This window comes from Seriola aureovittata, chromosome 15, assembly GCF_021018895.1.
Source record: "Seriola aureovittata isolate HTS-2021-v1 ecotype China chromosome 15, ASM2101889v1, whole genome shotgun sequence".
In the NCBI taxonomy this organism is placed as follows: Eukaryota; Metazoa; Chordata; class Actinopteri; order Carangiformes; family Carangidae; genus Seriola; species Seriola aureovittata.
In genome coordinates this window covers 11,581,019-11,605,152 of record NC_079378.1, presented here as the reverse complement: position 1 = coordinate 11,605,152, position 24,134 = coordinate 11,581,019, and the positions used below count along the sequence as shown (strand labels likewise).

Here is a 24,134-nt window from a genome sequence, read left to right as displayed (position 1 = left end):
CCCTTAAATGTCTCATGAAATCATGACTTCACTCTATTAAATAAAGTTATTTAGTTGCAGGCTTCATGGATCTGTTCTTACCAGTATTAATGATGAACCGTATGGCGTCTGGGCCCAGAGTGTCATAAAGGGGAACCACCACCATGGAGTAGGTGTAGCAAGCTAGTTCTGAGATGATCCACTGTAATCACACACAAGTCAGGGGTCAAAGGTCAGTGGTTAGAGTTCATTCATCCAGTGAAAATCCGGCCACATCCTTTTACTCTTTCCAAGCCAATACATTTTAATTTCTATGTATATATTTTTCAAGAGGGCAAAGGCGAATCTGTTTAAACAAGAGAGCAATGTGTACTGTTTTTGAGTGTGTGTGTGTTTATGTTTACATCAGTGGCCTGTATGAACGAAACCATCTGTAAAATGGTTTACCTTGCCTGAGCCAAATGATGTCTGATACAGACAAGAAGAATGTTAGATTCAGAAGAGACAAACTGAGCAAAAAAAAAAAGAGTGGCTGTCACCTCTGGCCGGTTCTGGGCAAACACTCCTATGAACTGGTTGGGGTTGGGCTGGCAGCCTTGGTGCAGCAATCCTGAACCCAGATGCTCGGCCCGGGCTGTCACCTATGGAGTGAGAAGATGGGACAGAGCTGATTGGATAAGGTGGAACAATACCAAACAAATACTGAGCTAGTTTTCCAGCTAAAGAAAATATTTCATGTGATATTAAAAACTCAGTTTCTTGGGAAATAAACAGTAGAGGGCAGAAATTCTTCTCAGCGTTCGGTGTTTACTAATTTAGGCAAATAACATAACCTCAGTAACAGTTTGAAAGAAAAGGGAAATCCATGGTTGTCATAGTCTGGATTATACGTGCTTAAATTGTAAAAAACAATAATATTCAAAGGTCATCTGCCACATTTTAAGCCCATTTTGGAAACATCCACAGTTGCATCTCTCGAGAAATGACTCTCCATTATGTAAACTGTTAAATTACTAAACTCTCATTTCTCAAGTTACCATGATTATGAAACACATCAAAGAAAACAGGTTTATTTTATTTTTGCTTAGACAGCAAAGAAAGTTGCATAATGACTTTCTTTCGCAAAGTGTTGCACATTATTTTCCACCCTGGGATGAGAATAAACGGTGCATTGTTTATATTACAGAAAGATATGGCTTCTCACTGAATGAGACTGTTAGCAAGTCCAGACTTATCTGGCTTTCCTGAGAAAAAATAAAAGAAGAAGAAAAGGACAATCATCCTCCCACAGTTCTCTTGTAAAAAACATGATGTCACTGATAAAATTGTTGAAGGTGGCATAATTCCCTTCTTATACAGCCCTTGAGCTTTGTTCTACAGTAAATTGCTACATCACTTGTCTTAATAAAATTCCCTGCCTACCCAAAACCACCACTCCCATGAGTCTCCAAAACATGTCAGGTTGTCTCCTGAATTGATTTATTGGGAACGGAAACTGCTTCATGGGACGTTGGAAGTTTTCCGTTGCTCATGAGCTGCCAGAGATGACTTCAGTACAATTGTGAAGTTTGCTGGTCAGCGCAGCACTAACAGTGGAAGAGGCCTCCAATCCGTACACTCCACCAGATATTGGAGAAAGAAAAAACTACAGACAGGAGACAATTTGTTTCTAAAAGCAGATAAATGTTGGCTGATGACAACAGTTGCCTCAGCAGTCAGGATAGGAAATTAATTGACGCATGGGAGAAATATTATAAACGACATGTGTGCCAGTGCTGCTGTATGTCCCACACATAACTGAATCCCTGCTGGTGCTACAGCTACAGATTATATTACACATGAACACCGCTGTGTGATTAACATGTGTTGTTAAAGTGAAGATGCTGATCATTTTCCAATAGATCACACGGCTTGTCATTTCAGTAATGTCAGCAGCATCAGTACGGCCTACATAGGCTAAAGTCTTTTGGTGGAGATCAACAAATATTGACGAATTATTCCTCTTTGTTTTAAGAATTTAAGTTTTTCATTAATATTACTGTTTTACATCCATTTTTCAAAAGGATAAAAACTGATTGCAAGTTGTTGTTTACCTCTTCTGTCAATTTATTGGGAAATCATAAAGATTCGAGCTTATACTGAAAGCGTAAAAGATTATCAATGATGTCCTCAGGGATGGGTTTTAGATTGCCTTTATGTAAAACAAACAGAAGGAAGTTTGGTTTTATTCCGGGAGCGATTACACTAAGAAAAGGTTAGTTCCCCTTATGTACAGACCGACAAATGCACTTGTACTTTGACACTGTTTGACATAATGTTCGAGCTATTGTTGGCCAGCCACAGATTGGCCACTCACATTAATCCTTGTGTATTTCAACTCTTCTTAACATTTCCTTTCTTGTCATATTCTGACATATTCTGGTTGCTGGGCAGACTGGGTGCCACAAAGCCTGTGACTGATTGTCCTCTGAAAGGCACTAACCTCTTTGTAGGACATCCATTTGTAAGGCTGGTTAGGGAGCCGCGAGCCTAAGCAAGGTCCATCACCTGTTGGAAGACAGAGTGAGACAAGTGAGAGACAATTTTAATGAGACAAGTTTAAGAACATTGTGAAACCTATGATGGCAGACAAAGCATCATATTTTAAAATAAACATATGACCAAAACTCTGTTAGTAGCCTTGAATTGTAAACATGGTATTTTGTGAGCAAATGGTTGACTTATTATCATTTTATTATTTAGTCACTTTTTAAGCATTCAAATTCTGATAGACAGGACTGGTATAATTATATTTAAAAACAATTTAAAAAGAAGTTCTAAACTATAATGAGTGGACCACTTCAGAGGAAGAAGCTCTCTCAGGAGCAGGTGTGGCTGGAGTGCTCTTAAGCAGAAATGCATTATCTCTGCAATGTGAGTCAGTCGCTTAACGTCCCTGCTTAAACTCCCCGGCTGTGAGCCCTGAAGCTGTTGCCATTAGCAACGATGACCATCCTATTGGCAACCAGAGGACTCATTTTACCTCAAGCACCAACAAAACATTGATTAGAGGTTTTATGGTCGAACCACAACATTGTCAGACTGTGTGCTATCTTTGTATAATACATGAAAAAGTACTACAGTGTGTGTGTGTGTGTGTGTGTGTGTGTGTGGGTGTGTGGGTGTGTGTGTGTGTGTGTGTGTGTAAGCCATCTTTTACTGTGCATCTAGCAGTCTAATAACTTCTGTGTGATGATGAAAGAGTTGGACAGACTGACTGAAAGGCCCTGATAAGTATTTTTGTATTCTTAAATGTTTTCTGTGTAATATACCATGACTCACTTTGCCACTTCTGTATTTTTTATACGTCATATTTTTATAGATAAATTATATTCGTTTATGTTTCTTTCATTTATGTGTCTGAAAAGCTGAAACATGAAACACTGGAGTTTTGTCCATAAACTAACGTTGGTCGGTAAATATTTCAGCACATTGTCATTTTGATCATGGTAAAACAGCGACAACATTGTTTGCAATTATCTCATGGCTGAATGCTGCCATGAGGTTCCGATAGTGCATCTATGCCTAAGACTCGTGGGAGTTGTAGTTGTTACTTACAGCAGTATTTTATAAGTACATCTCCCAAAATCATTATTTTAGATTGGTTAATATAAAATGTAAGTGAGGCATTTGCTGGGCAATAAGTACTGCATTAGACTTAGAATATAAACTCCCTAATAATTAGTTCATATTTACCAACTCAGGGCTCCTCTCATCTGGATTTTGGCAGCTCGACAGTAAAAAGACACTGTCTGGACAGATTTTTTTTGTAAGAAAATCCAGCTGAAAGTAGAAAAGTATGGGGGACACAATATGACTTTGAATAGTGCGGCAAAGGAGCGCGTGTTTGTTTCTATATTTGTGAAAATGTCCATGAATATTGGCATGTGTGTGGTTAATGATGTGCGTACAGCTGTATGTCTGTTTGTGTCGACAAATTTGTATCTCATTATTATGTAGCCTCATAAGTAAATCAATGGGTGAGTCAAGCATGTGCATGAAAATGTATTTTTGTGTGTGTGTGTGTACCTTCAGATGTTATCTTATCAGTTACATTACCCTTTTGATCACATCTGCTTTGTTGATCCTTGATTGCTCTCTTCATGTTTTATCGATTTCATTTTTAGTCTGTGCGATAAGTTTGTTCTATGTTCTACGTTCTGTCTGTCTGTCTGTCTGTCTTTGCCAGGACACTTCTGTAAAAGAGGTTTTTAATCTAAGCAATTAACTTTATAACAGTTAACTTTGTTTTAAAATTACCTTCATAAAAACACACTTATATGCTGTCCCGTACATTAACAAATGTAAATTAAACTTATAATATGGGTGGAAAACCCGATTTTGATCTTCTTTTTAGAGTGAAATAAACACTTTGTGAGGAAAGCTGTCCAAGTCTAGAGGAACAGACCAATTTGAATAGTATATATGAGTAGGAGTGGAAACGTCTGTCTGGTTGTGAGCTCACAAGTGAATACTACACAGTGTTTATTCTTCACCCTCAGACAGTATTCTACCCACCAGATATGTGGAGGCCTCTCTGGAAGACCTCGTACATGGTCCTGGCGTCGTCATGGTAATGACTCAGCAGCTTGGAACTGTCGCCCATCATGGACCGGCGACCTCCATCTTCATGCTAATGCAAAGAGAGAGAGAGAGAGGGTGAGTGAGACAAGGAGACAGTGTAACACCATAAACAACATTTTTGCAACATTTTCTCTAAACTTTGGAGGTGTTAGTATCGTAATGAAACAGAAGAATGAAACAAAACTTAAAAAAAAAAGAAGGTCTAATTCATCTGCAACAGGAAGACGGTGTTGAATAGACAGTAGAGGCTGAAGAAAATTGTTTTCCTTGTTCTTTTGTCAGCTCACAAATACTTAAAAAATGTCAGAGCTTCTGAATTGAACAGAGCTTTGTTTCTTTCCCCTGTGTGCACACTGCTGATGCATTCCGGGTGATTAGAGTTAATTCTCACAAAGACAAAGAAAAGTTCAAGCAAATTTCTTTTTGCAAATGAGTCATTTAGGCCGAAAAGATTAGGGAGCCTTTAGCCTTGGGAGTTATGAAACACTGAAACACTGACTTGAAATCTTGAGTGTCTTTGTGTGTCTCTGCATGCATGTGTGTGCTTGTACTGTAGTTTTTGCCAGCACTTCTCAGATACACATTCATCTCAGTCTGTTAAGCAGTAGCATCACTAGCTCAAACACATTTATCAAGAAAAGAAACCTGTCATAGCCACAGAAAGCGTTTCAAAGGAGTTTCATGTTGATTACAAATGCTGCCAGCCTCACCAGTTAGTCAGAGGGCACGGGGTTGAGGTGTGAGCGTGAAAAAAAAGCATGCGGTTTGGTTTGGACAGTGGTTAAGGTAAACCAGGACCAGGGTTTATCAGTTTAGTTAAAAGTTTTAATAGTGGCTAACATTCATATATGTCTTTATTACTTCTTTGTTATTATTTATTTATGTATTTATTTATTTATCATTACACTTTTATTAATAATGTAACTTTTGATATAAACTTTTGCGATGCTATTAAGACAAGTAAAATGTACAAAGTGATTCATTATCATTATTATTATTATTATTGTTATTAATATGTGAAAATTATCAATTGAATTTTCTCTGAGGGTAGTACAATGTCCATTCAACACCATTGCTGGCTCAGCATTAGTGAGCTCAGTTGTCACATGTTACCTTGTGTAGTGACCCTACAAGCTCCACCTGTGCTTAGGGCAGCATGTATATAGCCTGAAAGGTAAAACCCAGGACACACACACACGTACGCAAACCACAAACACCCCAAAGCACTCCTGCTCATGAAGCTTATTGCTTCATGCAGTCCATGAAGGTGACCTCAATGAGGGTATCAGCATTTTGCTTCTCTCATCTGGATTTTGGCAGCTTGACAGAAAGAGAGTGCTGCATGGACAGATTTTAGTGAGTAAATCAAACAAAAACAGGAAAAGTGTGGGGGACAGAAATAAAACAGCAAATAAGACTGCATCTGTAAATCCACGTTTCTCCCCAACTCCATCTATTAATTTATTTGTGTGTGTGTGTGTGTCCGTGTGTGTGTGTGTGTGTGTGTGTGTGTGTGTGTGTGTGTGTGCTCCATCTTACCGGCACCTCCTCAGACTGGTGCAGAAGGCTGCAGGGTGGTTTGATGGGGCGGGGTCTGGTGGCCAGCCAGTACGCCAGCACGGCCGTCAGAGCGCCGATGCCCACCAGCGTGGATGTTGGCAGGGAGCGGAAGAACTGGCCGATATCGTCCATCTCCGGTATCCTCAGGCCGCTCATCATCTCCTGGGCCTGCATCTTCTCCATCAGGGTGGAACTCAGCTCTGCAGGAAAGTGGACAGGTTGACTTAAGTCAGTCATCCAGGTATGGCTATCCAAGGGACTGGACAACTGGACTTTTAACCTCTCATCCAAGAGGCTTCTTCAGTTCTGACTGACTGGTGGGGAGACCCAGGTATTTAACCTCTGTGGGGTCAGAACTGAAGAAGCCTCTTGGATAAGAAGAACTTCAGGTATCTGCAATGAAGTCCACTTGCCCTCGATTTAACCCGTCTTGGATTTCAAACAAAACTCTGGTGCTTTTTTTGTGTGCACCTACAGAATCAGCATTGTTTTCAAATTCTTTCAAATGTTTCAGCCACATTAACATTATTATTTATTATTACTTTCTCTCAGGGAGCAAAAAAATCAACAGCTTTTATGCGTCTTGGCAGTCAATATCTAATAAATACCTTATAACGCTAAATCAGATGTGCCAGGGGGGGTATTTAAATAATGGCTTAGATGTTTGTGATCCAATGCTGTTGAAGAATAGACATGATCTGGAAAATACATGGCAATCATCTGTCCAAGGATTCAATTCTAAATTCATTCATTCATACAGTCTTACAGTTTCCAAAGAAACACTCATTTTCAAAGCAGGCTGTATTTTGGGATTCAAAGACAAAGAGAAAACCAAACAAACAAAACAGACAAAACCACAGTCTGGCACCTGACATTAAACTGCAGCAGTACGCATAAAATCAACCAAAGTCATGTGAACATGTGTCAATGGTCTTCAATTTTCTGGTTATAAAAAAGCAGCATCTTTCACTTCCACAGACAATAAACTCACCAAATCTGCCACGAAACTCTCCTCTTCCTCTATTCAATGTTCAATCTTCCAGCAATGTGCTCAATTTCTTAGATGTTAACACCACATCTGGTGCAAAGTATCATGAAAGAATTTATATGTGTAATGGTTTGTGTGCTACCACATGCACATCCTTGCATTAAAGGTGAGGTCATGTTGTCCCCTTACTATTAGAGTCAGTATGTCAGCGTGTGAGCTATCAACATGTTCATCCACACAAGACGAATTCATATCCCACGCTACACTGGCTGGTTACAGCAGGCAGAGGGAGCAAAATGTTGGCTTTTCAATGATTCAGATTACATGACGATTATGGTCAGATATCACAAGTAAACTTCAGCACATGACATCTGACATTTAAGGGCACTGAACAAAACCTGTTGTGCAGGAAGTGGTAAAGAGCCCTCGCTACCACTTCCACATGCAGCTATATGTGAACAGGCCTTCCCATATAAAGACACATATTTAACACACATTCGTAGAAAACTACACCCTCCTACAAATTCCACAGAGTTCTTTTTTGAACATTTTGAGTCTTGTTTGATAAACATGTTTAAAGAACAGATGTGATCTCACTGCTCCTTCACCCAGACCCTGTGACCTTTAACGCACCATTTCAAAAAAAATAGATGAATGAGGGGTCGGTCTTCCCACGCATTCCTGTTCTTACTGTAAAAGCGGCTCAGAATACATGATTTACACTACCCACTGTGGTGGGACTAGAAAGTAGATAAAACACACACATACATGTGATGTATAGTGCTCGTTAAGGCTCAGCCCCCGTCACACACACACACACACACACACACACACACACACACACACACCGTGAAATGCATAATTCAGCTGAAGGGAACGCTGACTGCAGTGATGACTGAAGGGTGTCTTCCCGCCCCTGAGAAATGAGTCAGAGACAGCACCACCTGACTCAACGGATGGCTTTGGGACAGTGCTGCAGTTCAATGCCAATCAGAATGACTTCCTGTCTGCTCACTTTTTCACACACGCAGACGCACACACTCACATGTACATAGCCACAGACACTGACAGAGTGAGGCTGATAACATATCTGAGGCTGTGGGAAAATTGACTTCCTCATTCATCTGTTATTTTGAGTACACACAGTATTTTCTTCACTACTACTTTACTAAAGGGAATCATATGAGCCTGCAATGTGGGGTGAAAGATGCATGAATTTCAAAACTAACAAAAAATGAATGTAATTTATGATGGTGTAAATGGGTTGATGTAAACAAGCTGCTAACAGCCAATAATCAAGAATTACTCAGATCATGAGTCAGACTCTCCTTCCCCCAGAAAACTTTTGCCTGACACCAAAAGTAAAGTCTAATTTTATTCTTGTAAGTATGTAAGTATATAATATATGAAAATGTTAACATTTTATTTATTGAATTAACTAATTAAACATTTTGTCTTTTATCACTTACCTCCCTTCTCCTGATTGGTCAATGCTCATTGCAAACTTATGTCCCTAGATGGTCTGTGAATTGTGCTGATGATAGACCACAAGTTTTACTTTTTGTCATATTGTTCCAAATTGTGTCACCTCGTGGAAATGGAATAAATTACTTTTGCTTCTCCTTTTTTTTTTTTTTTTTTTTGTCATTGTGGTAATTTTTCTATGAAACAGGCCTGCTGAATTTGAACCTGACACGTAAATATGTAAATTATGTTTCAAAACCTTCTCTACACTGAGAGTAATAAAATTCTGGTGGGAAATAATGAATCATTTGACCGGCCCTAAAAGTAGTAGTATGCTGAGTTTTAAAAACACTGTAATCAGATTATAAAATATCCATTAAAAGTTAGTTTGGAGTTGCAGAATCCAAACTCCTGTTAGGGAACCCCTAAATTTGGACACAGTGTCCACAGAGACAGGCTGGACAGTCACAGCATAGTTTTTTATCATTAGGCTTCTGCTTATCATGAACAAACATATGCATTACTTCTGTACAGACCTAAAGTTGTGTGCATTGAAAAATTACAAAATGTTATGTTTCATCAAAGTCATCACATACTGTAGCTTCATGGTCTTAAACCTTTTGACACTCATGAATGCCAGTACATGCCTCTTATCATTTTTTCCCAAAATACTCAAATGCTCTCACTCTTAGTGTAGTTTCTAGATGACACCACCACAGACACACACACACACACACACACACACACACACACAAATACAAATCAGACAGCATATCAGTGGTCATCTAGACATTTGTAAAGCTGCACTTCCACAGGATGACACATTTACAGTGATAAAACTATTGCTCATCTCTTCCACTACTTGGTTTCATGTCAAAAGCACACTTCCTTCACGTACAGTGAATTCCCTGATGTTGCTTTCCCAAACGCTACCTGGGCTTGAATCCGCTTAAGCCAACTAAACTGAAGTTTGTTATTCAGACAGAAACTATCATCTGTAACTGAAAAACCACAACATGACAGATCCCCTCTGATATGTCAAAAAAAGGTACTGAGCCTTTACCACCGCAGGACTCCCTGCTTCTTTTTTTTTTTTTTTTTTTACTCCAATGCGCAGATATTTCCTCTTTTTCTGTTGTCCCTTTTTGTGTCTCTGTGGTTCTGGTAATCTTGATGGGGAATTAGAGCAGTTTAAGTGCTGGGAAATGTTGAGCATGATAGTAAATAATAAAAACCAGTTGAAAGTTTTGAACTTAAGAAAAACTCGCATCTGTGTGGAAGCTGAAGCAGTTACAATGTCAAAGTTAATTCTGGGATCCTGCCCTGTTGAGTACACACAAAAATCACCCGCTGTGCGCTGCTGGTCTGAGAGTTAGACTTAATTACTGTGACTTGAAAACATAATCTGGCACAACTTCAAGTGGAAACTCTTGAGATATTTTAGCGTGGATTGTCAGATATGGTCGATGAGGATCGTATTGTCATTTTTACATTTCTATTAAGGCACAGGTTAAAAAAAGAATATACGACATGTTTATTAGTGAGCTTTAGAGTTGGCAGGATTTTCACTTTGAATAGAGTTACAGTTTTTATGTGAAGATAGGCTAACCTCAATCCAACTGCCTTCGCCAACCAGTCACAATATGGTCACAATCTCCCCTTCTGTTCTGGTGTATAGTGGCCACAAGTGTTTTTGCAGAACATTATGATGTCACAGTGAAGTTGACCTCTGACATTTTGGATATAAAATGTCATCACTGATGGCCAGAAACATGTTTTGTGAGGTCACAGTGACCTTTGACCTTTGGCCGTGAAGTTCATCTTGAGTCCAAGTTAACGTCACTTACTGAGCTGTCATGTTCATTAGAATGGAATGGACGGCATAGGAACTATGAACTATTCCTTTAAAAAGCATAGGAATTTCATACAGGCAGTAGACATAACCTCCAAAACACCAAAACATTCAATTAAAAAGGAAATAATTTACTCAAAAAATACATTATATCTTTTAATTTGTTACTAATCTCAGTGATTATAAAAAAAATTACCTGGGTTGATTATTTCTAGATTTTTTGATACAATTAAAACTAGAAAAAAAATTGCAGCAAGAGTGAAAAAACTGAATTCATGTTTGACTGTGTTGCTGTAACAAAGAATTAATGTTAATTAATGCTTCATCATACATTTTATTTTCCACATTACAGTACATATGCTACAGTCCATATTGTATTGTTCCATATTCCAGTACAGCTGTTGTATCTGAACAGTTCTGATGGGAAGATCAATAACAAAAGCACCAGCCAGACAGGCAGAACAACACAAACACACACACAGATCAGATAATTTCCATGTTGGGTGTCATAGCAACAGAACACAAACAACTAAGCCATGTCCCAAAATAAAAAAACAAACAAAGCCTATTGTCAAAAAGGCCAACATCAACAAAATCCACCATGTTTAGTTCCTCTGATACAAATACAGTAATCCGGCCTGTTCTACTACTGTGGACACAAGTCACCTACTAACATAATAATAAAAATTATCTCAGTGGGTCATCAAAATATTTCTGAGACACCAGACACACGCAGATATCACTACAGAGATCACTGATTGGTTAAAATAGGTCAATAAGTTCAAAATATTTCAGAAACACCTGATGCAATTTTGATTAAACCTGGATTAGCAGACAATGTTTGTTCTGTTCTCTGACATTATAAATAATGGTTCACGTTTCAAACTTTTAAGACCATCATTGCCACAGCACTGGCACAAAATCCAAATTGAGATTAAACTTGAAGGCATTGAGTACATTGCTAGAGACTGACTGTGACAGTTGATGTGTTTATTTACTTGCTTTGTCAGTGTATGAAAAGAGAGGCAGAGGAGGGGGGAACTGTGCTCAACCAGCTCTAAATATAGACAGACTCCATAACCTACTAACACCACTGAGCAGTTAGCTGGAATAGAGGAGGCCGCTGAGAAAGAGAGAGTGCAGCTGGTTACAAAAGCATTACTGTGCATAAACACACACACACACACACACACACACACACACGCACACACGCACACACACACACTCCAATCTCTCTCAGAAAGAGAATGAGATGGTTGAGAATAAAGGGATGAAGCAGGGGGTGCTGGAGGCAGATGTAGTGGTAGTAATAATACTAACAGTACTACTATGATGAATGCAATATTTGTCGCTCAAATGAATGATCGCAAAAACTTGCTAACTAACTAAACTTATAAAAACTATCTAAATAAAAACTGACAAAAACCTTTTCGTTTTTGTTTTTGTTGTTGTTTGGTTTTGTGTCAGGTTTTGTCCAGTAGAATCCATAACTGTGGACCATAGTTCAAAGCCGACACCGTTCTGACAACTGTGCTAAACACATTTACTCTGGATCAAGCTGAACTTACTGACTTATGTTGCTTCTCTGCTTTATGTCAAAGTACAAAGATACAGTTGAATAATTTTTACAGTTTTTTTCTTTTTTGGCTTCTTCTTTTTTATTGAAATGGTTGTGTACAGACACAAACACATGAACAAGTGTCTGACCCGGTCCTTAGAGCCAGTGACACTTGATTTGATATTGAAGTGTACTGAAGTTCTCGCATCTTCTGTGAAGCAATCTGAGAGTAACCTGTTGATCGATAAATGTATATAATTATTATTAAATTAATAATAATATAAATTAAGTGTCATCCTACATGGATAATATCTCATTTTGTTCTTTGTTGATGACCGCTGCAAAGCTGCATGTAGCATGCTTGGGAGCAAAACACTGATTTTACTGGCCAAGGTGAGACCACATCTGCAAATAATCCATGTCTCCTGACTCATAATTGGAAACCCGCTACAGGCACCTGTTTGTGAAGTACCAGGCTCATGTGGAGCCCGGAGGGTTAAACAGACCAGCGAATGCTAAAGTAAAGATCATGCTAGCAAGCCACGAATTTCTGCCCTGAAATAGCGTGACAGCAGAGGCAGACTGGCAGCCTGCCAGACACATAATTGGCCTCCAGGAGAGACGCAAACATCTAACTTCCCGCTATTGTTTCTCTCTTTCTCTCTCTCTCTCTTGCTCTTGTCTACATATTCCTGTTTGACTGCCAATACAGAGAACAGAAAAACTGTCCTTAACATTACAAGAGATAAAGCACGAGATCAAGAGAGGACAGGAAGTGTACGGAGCAGAATCTTACTTACACAGATCACAACCTGAACACCAACCACTTCAACTTCCGCTGTACGCTTCACTGAAAATATTTCCTCTTAAAAAGTGATGTTGGAAAGTAGAGAGACAAAGCTGGGAGGCAGTGAAAGGTATTAAGAATCAATTAGCCCTCCTCTATACACAGTGGCTATGTCCCATTTCAGTGGCGGACTCCTCCGAAGTACATATTTTCATAATGGCATGAAAAATCTGCCAGATTCAAGTTGTCTTCTGTTATTTAGATGACAACCGGTATCCTTCACTCAAGGTGACTCTAAGGTGAACTCTATGCCTCATTGGTGGAGATGCATGTTCAGCCTACAAACCCACAGTCCCATGAAGGCCTTACCTTTGTCCACAGCCCCATGAAACTGGACAGAGAGAATGTCTCAAGGTGTTTCTCAGCGCCCTGTGTATTAATATCCAGTCACTCAAGTTGGGTTCGAAAACAAAATCAGTTCTCTGTTTTGATAGAACTGATTTCTCACAAACAGGACAAAAGAAAATTTATCCAAGCAGATGAGATGAGGCTCTTTGCTTAAATTTGCATGATTATCTCAGATAAGCAGGGGCCTTTGCTCAGCTGTTTCGACCTCCTTTTCACTACAGCCTATTGCATTGTTTGGTGTCCAGTTCTGTCCTGTAGTAACCTAAATACCCCCCCCCCAACACACACACACACACACACACACACACACACACAGGTCTTTAAGTCCATCCCTGTTGCCTTCTACAAAGACTGTTGCTTCAGCTGGTGCGACTGGAGAACAGCAGGGCAGCTTCATTCCCAACAGCAACAACAGTGACCTTTACCAGCATGTGAACTCAAAGACCTCAGAGTTTAATTTGTGAAATGAAGAGCACATCACGCCATGAAAACTGAGTTATCTTTATCGTCCCGGCAGCAGCAGAAAATCTCTTGCATTTACAGCTGAGGCATTTAGCTGATTGGTGTCAGGACTCAAGGATGAAGGATTGTTGACGTGGACTCAAGATTCAGTCTTACAGTTCAGAGGAACACAGGAAGTAGACTTGGTTCTTTCTCTGTAAAGAGATTGGAACGAATAAAGCAGTAGTATATGTTCATGTTTATTGACAGTAAAACAGTGTAAAATAAGAAGGGGTTTATCACTAACTAACTAACTAACTAACTAACTCTCAGCACACTGTTGTCATCACATTCCACATTGAGGATACATGATAAGCGAGCAAGCTCTGTCCAGTGGTGAAGCTCATGAATGCAGTAGAAAGTCTTTTCTCGTCACTGCGAAGTATATCCGTGAACTCCTCCTTCACTTCATAAACGGTTTAGTTTATAAACTGCTTTTTGTTGATGATTTCCCGGGATTTCACTTAAGATATCCAACCACACCATCTGTCGTCTGTTTGTCATGTTTTGAAATATATAACGGAGAGACGGGATCGGTATTAGCTTACGTCGAAACCTCATCTACGGCGAGTTCTATCCCTATCGAGAAAGGAAGCAGCCTAATTCATCGGACAACACAGAATCAGGGTGGAGTGAAAATGTATGAAATACTGACGAATGGCTAAAAAAAAAAAAAAAAAAAAAAATGATGCAGCGTTAATCCACGTCCAGTTCAGATGGAACATCAGTGGACGTACATTACACGCAGCTGGAAAGCCTGACAGATGTGAGGAGTCAGGCACTGCGCAGGGGGAACATAATACAAACTGCATCATATCTATTACAAAACATGTAGTGTACATACTGTGCATGAACAGCTGGGTTAAAAAAAAAAAACATTTGAACTTTTTGTACTAGAGGACATTTGAATGTACTTCAGCTGTGAAATAAGCTACAGTGAGATGCCTTATAGGCCCGTATGTCAAGGTTAAATATTTGAGCCATAAAATGGATCAAAACAAGCAAGCGATGTTGTTACATCTTTATGTATCAACCCAAATGTCTACATTTTTGGAATTAGCTGACGAAGGTTAATGTAGATGAGTTCAAGTAGGATTTATTAGTTTGAGGGACACAAATATGTGGCCGAATATAAACTCAGATATAGTGAGGTGTAAAATTTATCCCAATTGATTTACTTTCACAATGATGCTCGACTTGAAGATGAATCACAAGGAGCAAAAATACATTTCCAGCTGTGCCCACTCACATAAAAACCTAAATGTTCTCCAGAGCTGGCAGTGTTTTGGTAAGGGAAAGAAATCTGACTGACTTTATACTGTACATGTTACATTAACATTTCCACAAATGGCTCATTTGAAGTGTCTCTGAATAGTCACTTCCCTACAGAGTTGGAGGAACACACCATCACAAATCTGACAACAGCGCTTTACTCATACAATTTAAATGATGACATGAGTAAAACCTGTTTAATTACTGAACATAAGAAACCCTGCTGCACCCAGCTTCCCCTCTGTATCACCTGTACACGAGGACATTTTCTCATCCTCTCTCAGGAAGTTTCCACTTAGCAAAGATTTTGGTGCAGCGTAATTGCTGCAAGCTATGCAGGGGATGAGGGCTTGTGAATGGGCCAGCTAGACTTCCTGTGACCTCTGAGGCTTAATGTGGAGGAAACGCAAGCCTCAAGTCCCGCCCCATCAGCCCATCCGAGGGCCGTCACTAATGATTAGAGTCCAGCGTGGGGAGATTACAGCCTATTAGCACAGAGACGGATGACCAGTAGTAACCTCACTACCACATTCTATTTAAAGACATCTTGCTCGGCTTTCTTTTATTCTTTAAATGCTTTCCCCCCCTCTGTTTTACAGCTTCACTCACGTCAATGCATTGCATCTTTGTTTATTTCCATGCTTTTCTATTTTTAACCATCAATGCTTAATCATCCCTGCACAGCACCAACTCTAACTCACTCTCTTTTAACCACTCATCCTTATCTCTCTGCCCCACTCTTCCACTTAGACCACCATGCACCAGACAAAAACCACAACTTCTTCCTGTCACTGTCACTGAGGGATAACTGTACAACCACTGTAGCATACCGTAGACATGAAACAGCCATCCGCCCCCTGCTGAATTGAGATGCTGCACAACAGGTAATTGCAATTAACATTCACAAAAGAAAACCAGATAATGATTCAGAACAAGCTGCAGAAACAAAGTAGCACTAGGGATGAGTTGAGCAGGAAGGATTGTAATATATGAAATAAAAAATGCACTTAAGTAAAATTAACAAAGGAAACATACAGAGCAAGCAAAAGCTGAAAAAAAAAGCAAACCAGGCAACTGTAATTGCACTGCAGAAGGGTTAAAGCAGCTGTGGTCTATACAGCAGCACTTACAAAGGCGTCGAAGGCAGCCAGGCAGTCGGTGAAGTGTGATCAGTGTCTATGTATGTGTGTGTGTGTCTGTGTGTAGTGTGCCAAGGGGCCTCGGGCGGATATCACATCGCCCTGTGCAAACTAGTGATTACCTTCCCATTGCCACTGGCCAGATTAAGCTGAGGCAAGCAAGAGGAAGGCAGTGAGATGCGTTTTGGCCTAGTTTGGGCCTTGCTGGCCTCCGTATCACACCACCCTCAGCTCGACAGACGCTGCGCTCTCTCTCACCACACCCACCCATCCCACCCCGCCCTCCCTCCACCACTCTCCCTCTCTCTTTCTCTCTCTCTCCCTCCCCCCGTACTTAAACACGCCGTGTTCCTCTTCACCTTCACTAAATGATACAGACACTTATCCACACTGGCAATAATGACCCCAAGTATACATCCACCCGTAGGTGCATATGTAAATAAACGATCCTGGTATTGTTGATATTTCCATTTAAACAAATTACATACACCAGCACTAAATGAGGCTGGTCCCAGTTTGACTGACTATCAAAGTGAGAGGGAAGGCAGGTTCCACAACACAATTGTTTCAGAGGTATGAGGGGTTTTGTATTGGTACACCAAGGAAAGATAATACATATTACATCAAAATTATTTCACTTTGTTTTTGATTGTGCAACACTGAAAACCACTTTTGTTAAATTGTTCAACATTGTGCATGCATCCCGTCATGGGTCTGTTTTGCAGTCATTGCTTCATTTTGAAGGATGTGAATCACAAAAGGCTGACAACCACCAAGCTAAATGCTAAATATTACAGCTTCCTGGTGAAAGGCTTCTTTCTCCTCATTGTTAGTTTTTGGGGAATGAAGAAAACGTTTTCCTTTTGATTAAATGGTGCAATCACACAGTGGGATTTTTTTATGATTTAACAAGGCTCAAGGATTTTCTCATTTTCTTAGCAGGCTCGTGTAACTGTAGGAGGTTTTCATCCAAAAGGAGCAGGACTATAAACCAAACGAGGACAACAATGAACATTACTCAGAGAACCAATCTATAAGATAACTACTTGAGCATGCGAGCGGAAGGCAGACCTGGTTCAGCACTTTAGGCCGAGCCATTACTGCTCAGCATCCCACAATGTGAGGAAGAGGATGTACTGAATGCTGAAACAGCAATAAGCCACTCAGAGGTAAAGCTGCCATGTGGATCTGAGAGCACCCAGACTGGCTGATATCACTGACTATATCAGGAATAAGACTTAAGTGTAGTATAGCTTTGATCAAATCAAATCACCACTCTTCACATCTGAGTTCTACCAACACACAACCGCATTTGCCTCCTAACACTCAGACAGACACTACAGACATTCATTACAGAGCAGGGAAGACTAAACACTCAACACCACCATGTCAGATTGTGGAGTCATACATTTTCACAACTCCCCTTCACTCTGGTTACAGTTTCTATTCAATTAAAATGGAGTACCATTCAAAAAGTTGTGACAAGACAATGACAAGACATCATACTTAAGAGTCATACAGTTCGCCTGGTGGGCGTGGAGCTACCATACTTAAATACTAAAATGTTATTGGTTGTTTTTTTGCCAAAGGGCAGGGCAAAGCCACGACCATCCTTTTAATTAAATATTGAGGAAGGGAAAAGAATAGGTTTACACGCTGTGTAGGGCTGCACTAGATGGTGATTAAAATGAATTATTAATTCTGAGGAGCAGCAGGATGTTAGGATGTGAAGCTGGGTTAAAGGTGTCATGAGTCTCCCCAAGGGGCCCCTTTCTGGCCTCACTAGTGTTTATTTTCAGCCAAACAATTCGGTCTGTTTTAAACAAATTTGGCTGCATCAGTTATTAAATATGCAACACATGCAACCCTGTAACAGAAAATTTTAATATTAATGCACCAACCAAAACCCCAACTGTTACTGGTTGCTCGTCACTTAGCAACCATGTGGTGCAACTGCTGCTGAAGACCTAGGCTATAGGCTACTCTTTTGGAATAAGCAGTTAAACCAAGGCCTATTTACCAAGAAACCCTAGCCTTGCATGTAATCTACCACCAGATTCATTTCAAAAACTGAACATTTATAATGTTTCTTTGTTGCATAAAAAAAAAAACCCAATATTGCGCTTTACAACGCCTCTAATCTGGACTTTAATTTAACTACTGTGAAACACAGCCTTAAAAGGATCAGTTTCGACGCCCCTGAAATCGCTCAGTAAACCGGGGTGGGGGTGGTGTCGCTTACAGCGGAGCATGCTGTGCTCTCTATTTTGCCGGTAGGCCGCAGGATTTCAGCACCCCCTCTCTCTTGGACAGCTCCGTCCAATCAACTGCGGTCATTTGAAGCGCGTCATCCTTCCTCATCCTCCTCATCCTCCCTCCCTCCATCACTGAGGCATGGCGGAGGACATCACAGACAAAATGCTGAGTTTAACAACCGGCTTACTGGCAAACCGATGAGTTACATTTTGACTAAAATTATGGGGGATTGATGTTTGTGCAGCTTATTATAGGCAGAAACAACTGATGCAAGAGGAGCTTTAGAGAGACAGGCTGTGGTGAGATGTACGCAAATAGGGGTTTTAAATGACGTGTGTCCGGTTTCTACGCACAATGTCACACGACCTTAGCACCAGGCCGGCCTGAAATGCACACGTTTTTATGCCTTATGGCTGGTAGTGGGAACAGTGCTTTCTTTAATGGCTGGATTTTTTACGTAAAACACACACTCCGAGAGGAAAAATCCAATCACTGATCTGCAGACTGACCCACATGAATTCAGCCGCATGGCAGCCTGTGCACCACCTGAGTAGAGGTAAACCCCACCTGAAAGCATCACTTGATGTCGCTCCAATAAACCCAGCTCTGAGGCAAAAATTCAGGCACTGTGGCTGAAGCTGCAGCCCGCGACACCGAGATGTAACACGCTTGAATCGGGGTTGAGTCTCATCAGCTACACGTGTAGTCTGAGGAAAATGAAAGATGTCACCGGTGTCATAACGGTGCAGACATGGCGCCAACTGCAGCAATAGCTTGCAGATTAAACACTCGGTAATAGAGGGAACAAAAAGGCGGAAATACCAGCTTTGATAAATGAAAATGCCGGCAAAGAATGACCAACAATGCGCCTCAGTCCCTGTGAGACAGGTGCATCGCCGTTAGCCACAGCCCAGCGATGCTAAATCATTAAAATGAATGAAAAATCACCAACAGAATTTCTGCAACTCACCTAAAATAATCCAGAGCGACCCAGAGACCAGAACGAATGCGAGCATGTCTTTCTCATTGAGTCAGCTGTCCCGGTGCAGGAGCGGCTCAGAACTGCAGCATCGACTGCAGCAAGTCGCCGGCAATCTGGGAGATTAAGGAAGGGGGGGCGACAATATATCTGAGACACACCACAGTGGGAGAGCAGAGCAGGGGATGGCGATGTCCAGCGGGTTTTACAGCTTGTGCAGCTTTCGGAGTGTGTTGACTGAGGAAACAGACCCCGACGGCCTAATGAAGCATCTTTCCTCCTGCTGGATTTTCCACCTTCACCTAGTTGGCTGCTGCGCAATGGCAGACACCCCTGCTGAAATTAAAGGGTTTATAGGTCGAACAGGAGATGCGATCGACGCCAAGGTTACTGGGGATGAATTGTGTCTTCTGGTTGCTAACCTACAAACTCAATCTTCTTCTTATTCTCATATTTATTACAAAATGCTCATGAAATTCTCTGAAGTTAGACCTGAAATCTATGATATAATTTGGGCATTCAAATTCATATTTTTATATAAAAATCGCACGTGTAACCTAGGCTAAACTGATAGTGAGTAAAGCATGTCAATGGGTGTTTTCATGATTTTTTTTTTTTTTTTTTTTTAAATACTGATTTATTTCAAGAGAGCCTTTGGTACATCACGCCATGTAGCCACGTCGCTGCAGCTGAGCACAGCTTTGACACAGAGTAACTTTGCATCACGGTCACGTGGTACAATAAGACACTCCCAATGAACTAAAGTAACCTTGAGAAAGGCTAACAAAGTGAGGGAGGGGATGAGGGAGTGACAACAAGGATGAGACACAGAGAGATGACAAGATATTTGAATGCATTTTAAAATTACGGCATATTTTGGTCATTTGTGAGGCAGGGAAATCACTGTGTGCCACACTGGTATGTCTCCAGTTAAATTTAGAGTGATTACATTTTCCATCGTGCATCGGTCTGGACTGCCTACACTGAATGCTATTTGACCTTGCAAAACATAATTTCATCCAGTGTCTATGCTTATTTAATAAAACATTCAGTTGCACCTTTAAAACCTCATTCAAGCAGGTTTGTCTGAATATCTAATATTTAAAACATGACTTAAGTCATTTCAATCTATCTGTCCTAACTATTAATTAAAACTCATTTAAGTATCCCTAGTAGTTGCCAGCATGTTTACTGTCTTATTGTGCCGCTGTCATGTTACTGACCTTATATGGGTCACTTGTCAGGACATTTAATCTGTCACTTGCAGCTGTGCCACCTTGCAACTGTCTGCTCCTCTTCTTCTTCTGTGAAACCACTGCAGAGAGAAACTAGAAAACATCCCTATATCCAGGAGCACATTTTGCCATGATGACACACACACACACACACACACACACACACACACACACACACACACACACACACACACACACACACACACACACACACTTTTAATCTCAATGTAGTTTGTAAATCTGATCCAATTTACCTGTGATCTGCCAGAGGGACAACAGGAGAGTGAATGTGAGAAGTTTTAGGTGAGGTACTGAACTGAACGCACTGACATTGATTACTTACTTTATTTATTTTGTAATTATTTTCTTACAAAAAAATCTGTCCAGACAGTGTCTTTTTACTGTCGAGCTGCCAAAATCCAGATGAGAGGAGCCCTGAGTTGGTAAATATGAACTAATTATTAGGGAGTTTATATTCTAAGTCTAATGCAGTATTTATTACCCAGCAAAATGCCTCACTTACATTTTATATTAAGAAATCTAAAATAATGATTTTGGGAGATGTAGTTATAAAATACTGCTGTAAGTAACAACTACAACTCCCATGAGTCTTAGGCATAGATGCACTATCGGAACCTCATGGCAGCATCCAGCCATAAGATAATTGCAAACAATGTTGTCGCTTTTTTACCATGATCAAAATGACAATGTGCTGAAATATTTACCGACCAACGTTAGTTTATGGACAAAACTCCAGTGTTTCATGTTTCAGCTTTTCAGACACACAAATGAAAGAAACATAAACAAATATGATTTATCTATAAAAATATGACGTATAAAAAATACACAGAAAACATTTAAGAATACAAAAATACTTATCAGGGCCTTTCAGTCAGTCTGTCCAACTCTTTCATCATCACACAGAAGTTATTAGACTGCTAGATGCACAGTAAAAGATGGCTTACACACACACACACACACACACACACACACAGACACACACACACACACACACACACACACACACTGGAAGAATTACAAATTAAAACCTGACAATGACTCAATGACTAATCTCAATGTAGTTTGTAAATCTGATCCAATTTACCTGTGATCTGCCAGAGGGACAACAGGAGAGTGAATGTGAGAAGTTTTAGGTGAGGTACTGAACTGAACGCACTGACATTGATTACTTTATTTATTTTGTAATGTGATCAAAGTACACACAAAAGAAAAAAAAGCTGCTGCGTAAAAAAGCCCTGCTCAGCATGTAAGACATCACTTTATTAGGAATCTCAAATATTATCATCTTGCCACAGATATGGGAGGTTGGGGTCAAGGTCAGGGGTCAACAGGGATAAATAACAGAGATTAACTTTCCATATCCCTCCTCTGACAGGATGGTAATAAATTGAAGATTCCTAGTGTTTTAGGGCCAAAATGTAATTTTGTTATATAAAACATGGGTGGGTCTTTGTCCATTAAAAACCTATATTTTATGGGCAAGTCAAAGAAATTCAATTCTAACTAACTAATTCAATTCAACATTTTTTGACATATAAATTAGTCTTTTGAAAAGTTTTGCATAAAAAACCTGAAGAATAGCTGAAACTCAGTAGTATCACTCTTGATTTTATAATACAACAAGACCAGAGTGTGCAGTCAGGCTTGAAGCTCTGTGAGACTAGACACAGTGGTGCTTGAACACATGAAACGCATGAAACACAAAGTACAGCTGAGGTTGATGTGAATGTCATTTGTCATTAGTTTTACAGGTATTTGGTCATAAACTAATTGGATGAATAAACGAATAAAATGGCAATCCATTCAATAGATAATGAGGGACTCAAAACCATTAAAGGAGCATTGAAGTTTTGCTATTGCTACATAGCCCACATTAGCATTAACAGCTGTTTATTTACCAGTACTGCTGAAAGCTTCAGCCATCATTACATTTAAAATACAAGAAGTTATAATACACCTTCTGAGCCGTGCTACTTCTTCAAAGCAGACTGGATGCTACAGTGACTCGGCCCTGGAAAGTAAAAGACAGTCTAGCCCTCCTGATGCTAGCTGGTTAGTATGCTAACTTCAGTAGAAGACCCCTGGATACAGATCTTGTTGAGTAAAGGAATTAAGTTTGATGTTGGTGCTTATCCTCTGGGCACCATCAGATTGTGTGTACAAAATTTCATGGCAATATATCAAACCAGTGGCGGCTGCTGGTCTTATAAGGAGGGGATGCTCATATTCGGCCTATATCATAAAATGTGTCCGTTTATTTATATGTAAATTCGCAGAGTGACAGAAGAGAGTCGCCAAACACAACGCTAGTCATTTTTAACAAAGACAAAGTCACTGAGGATCAGTAACATCTCCAGATCAACTCCGAACAACGGAATGAAAAACTTGAAAACTGCTCCGGTGGATGCTTATACTTCAAGATTCGCTCATTTCGCTGTCAATCAAAAAGGGACTCAGCCTCAGACAGATCATCCAATCATCATGCAGAAGCTGAGCGTCCGGGCCAGCCCACTGTCCCATAGACCCCCAGAGACGCTGAGCGTCCGATGGGCGGGACAAAGACCAGCATTTATCCAATGACCGTCTAGTTTCGCTGCAGTGGAACAACCCACTCTATGCTTCCCCATTGAAGTCAGTAGACGCTCGGCGTCCACACTGTGTAAAGCTCTGTGGCGCTGCGGGGATGAATGAGAAGAAGTCGTGTCGGTTACCTGTGATAAGTAGCTGATTCTGAACAAAAGATGAACGTGTTCTAGCGCATATTTAGTCAATGAAATGTACACACAACAGTACATATTTGACCAATTAATTTGTTGACATTTTAGGGGAAGCTGAGCTTCCATTGCAGTCTTAGAGCAATCGCCACTGCATCAAACAGTTGTTGAGATATTTCCCAAAGTGGTAAATTGACTGGCTGACAGTATCAAAAATATCAAAGTGAAGGTACCAAATGGTAATGTTACAATACTTATGGTTATAATTAGAAGTTCACAAAGTCTATAGGCATTTCAGAAAACAACTGAAAATTATGAAAATTATGAAAATTAGAGGCATTAAAGGCAACAGAGCAAGATAAACACTGACAGACTATAAAAGGAATGGAACATTTATTCATTGTAAAAAAAAAAAGACCCATATATATCTGTCTACCTTCGCTGTCTTTATCTTCCTGTATGTTTAAGAACTTTTTACAGCATTGGAGATAAGATACACGCACCACAAGCATGACAACATTTTGCCCCAGTGACCCTCTCACAGGAAGGGTAACATCTTTACTGTTGTCCTCTTTATCATTACCCATGTTATCATATCAACTCAGAGAACTAACTTAATTCCTTCCAATGAACCAATCAAATGTGATACTTTTACATAATGTAACTTCAGTCTAATTTAAGGCTACTTACTCCTTCACATTTGTCACTTTTCAGATTTCTCTTATTTCATTATTTCAGAGGTTTAGCAGTCATTACCAGTTCCACCAAATAGTGATTTCCCACTTTATATGGTTTCAT

At 40.1% G+C, this 24,134-nt stretch overlaps 1 protein-coding gene across 2 annotated transcripts in view; it reads right to left on the bottom strand.

Annotated features, from left to right (window-relative positions):
- Positions 1-20,503, bottom strand: part of acsl6 (acyl-CoA synthetase long chain family member 6) — a 38,599-nt gene extending 18,096 nt beyond the window's left edge. The window contains exons 1-6 of one of the 2 annotated variants that reach the window (XM_056397204.1): positions 19,358-20,503; positions 6,142-6,362; positions 4,537-4,651; positions 2,462-2,526; positions 519-620; positions 82-181 (exon numbers count right to left, since the gene is read on the bottom strand). In XM_056397204.1, coding sequence (XP_056253179.1) covers positions 82-181; positions 519-620; positions 2,462-2,526; positions 4,537-4,651; positions 6,142-6,362; positions 19,358-19,403 — 649 coding nt within the window. In that variant the 5' untranslated portion in view covers positions 19,404-20,503. Of the gene's footprint in view, positions 1-81; positions 182-518; positions 621-2,461; positions 2,527-4,536; positions 4,652-6,141; positions 6,363-13,180; positions 13,408-19,357 lie in introns of those variants that run through there. The other variant, XM_056397205.1, reaches the window with a different exon arrangement.
- Positions 20,504-24,134: the final 3,631 nt, after the last annotated feature.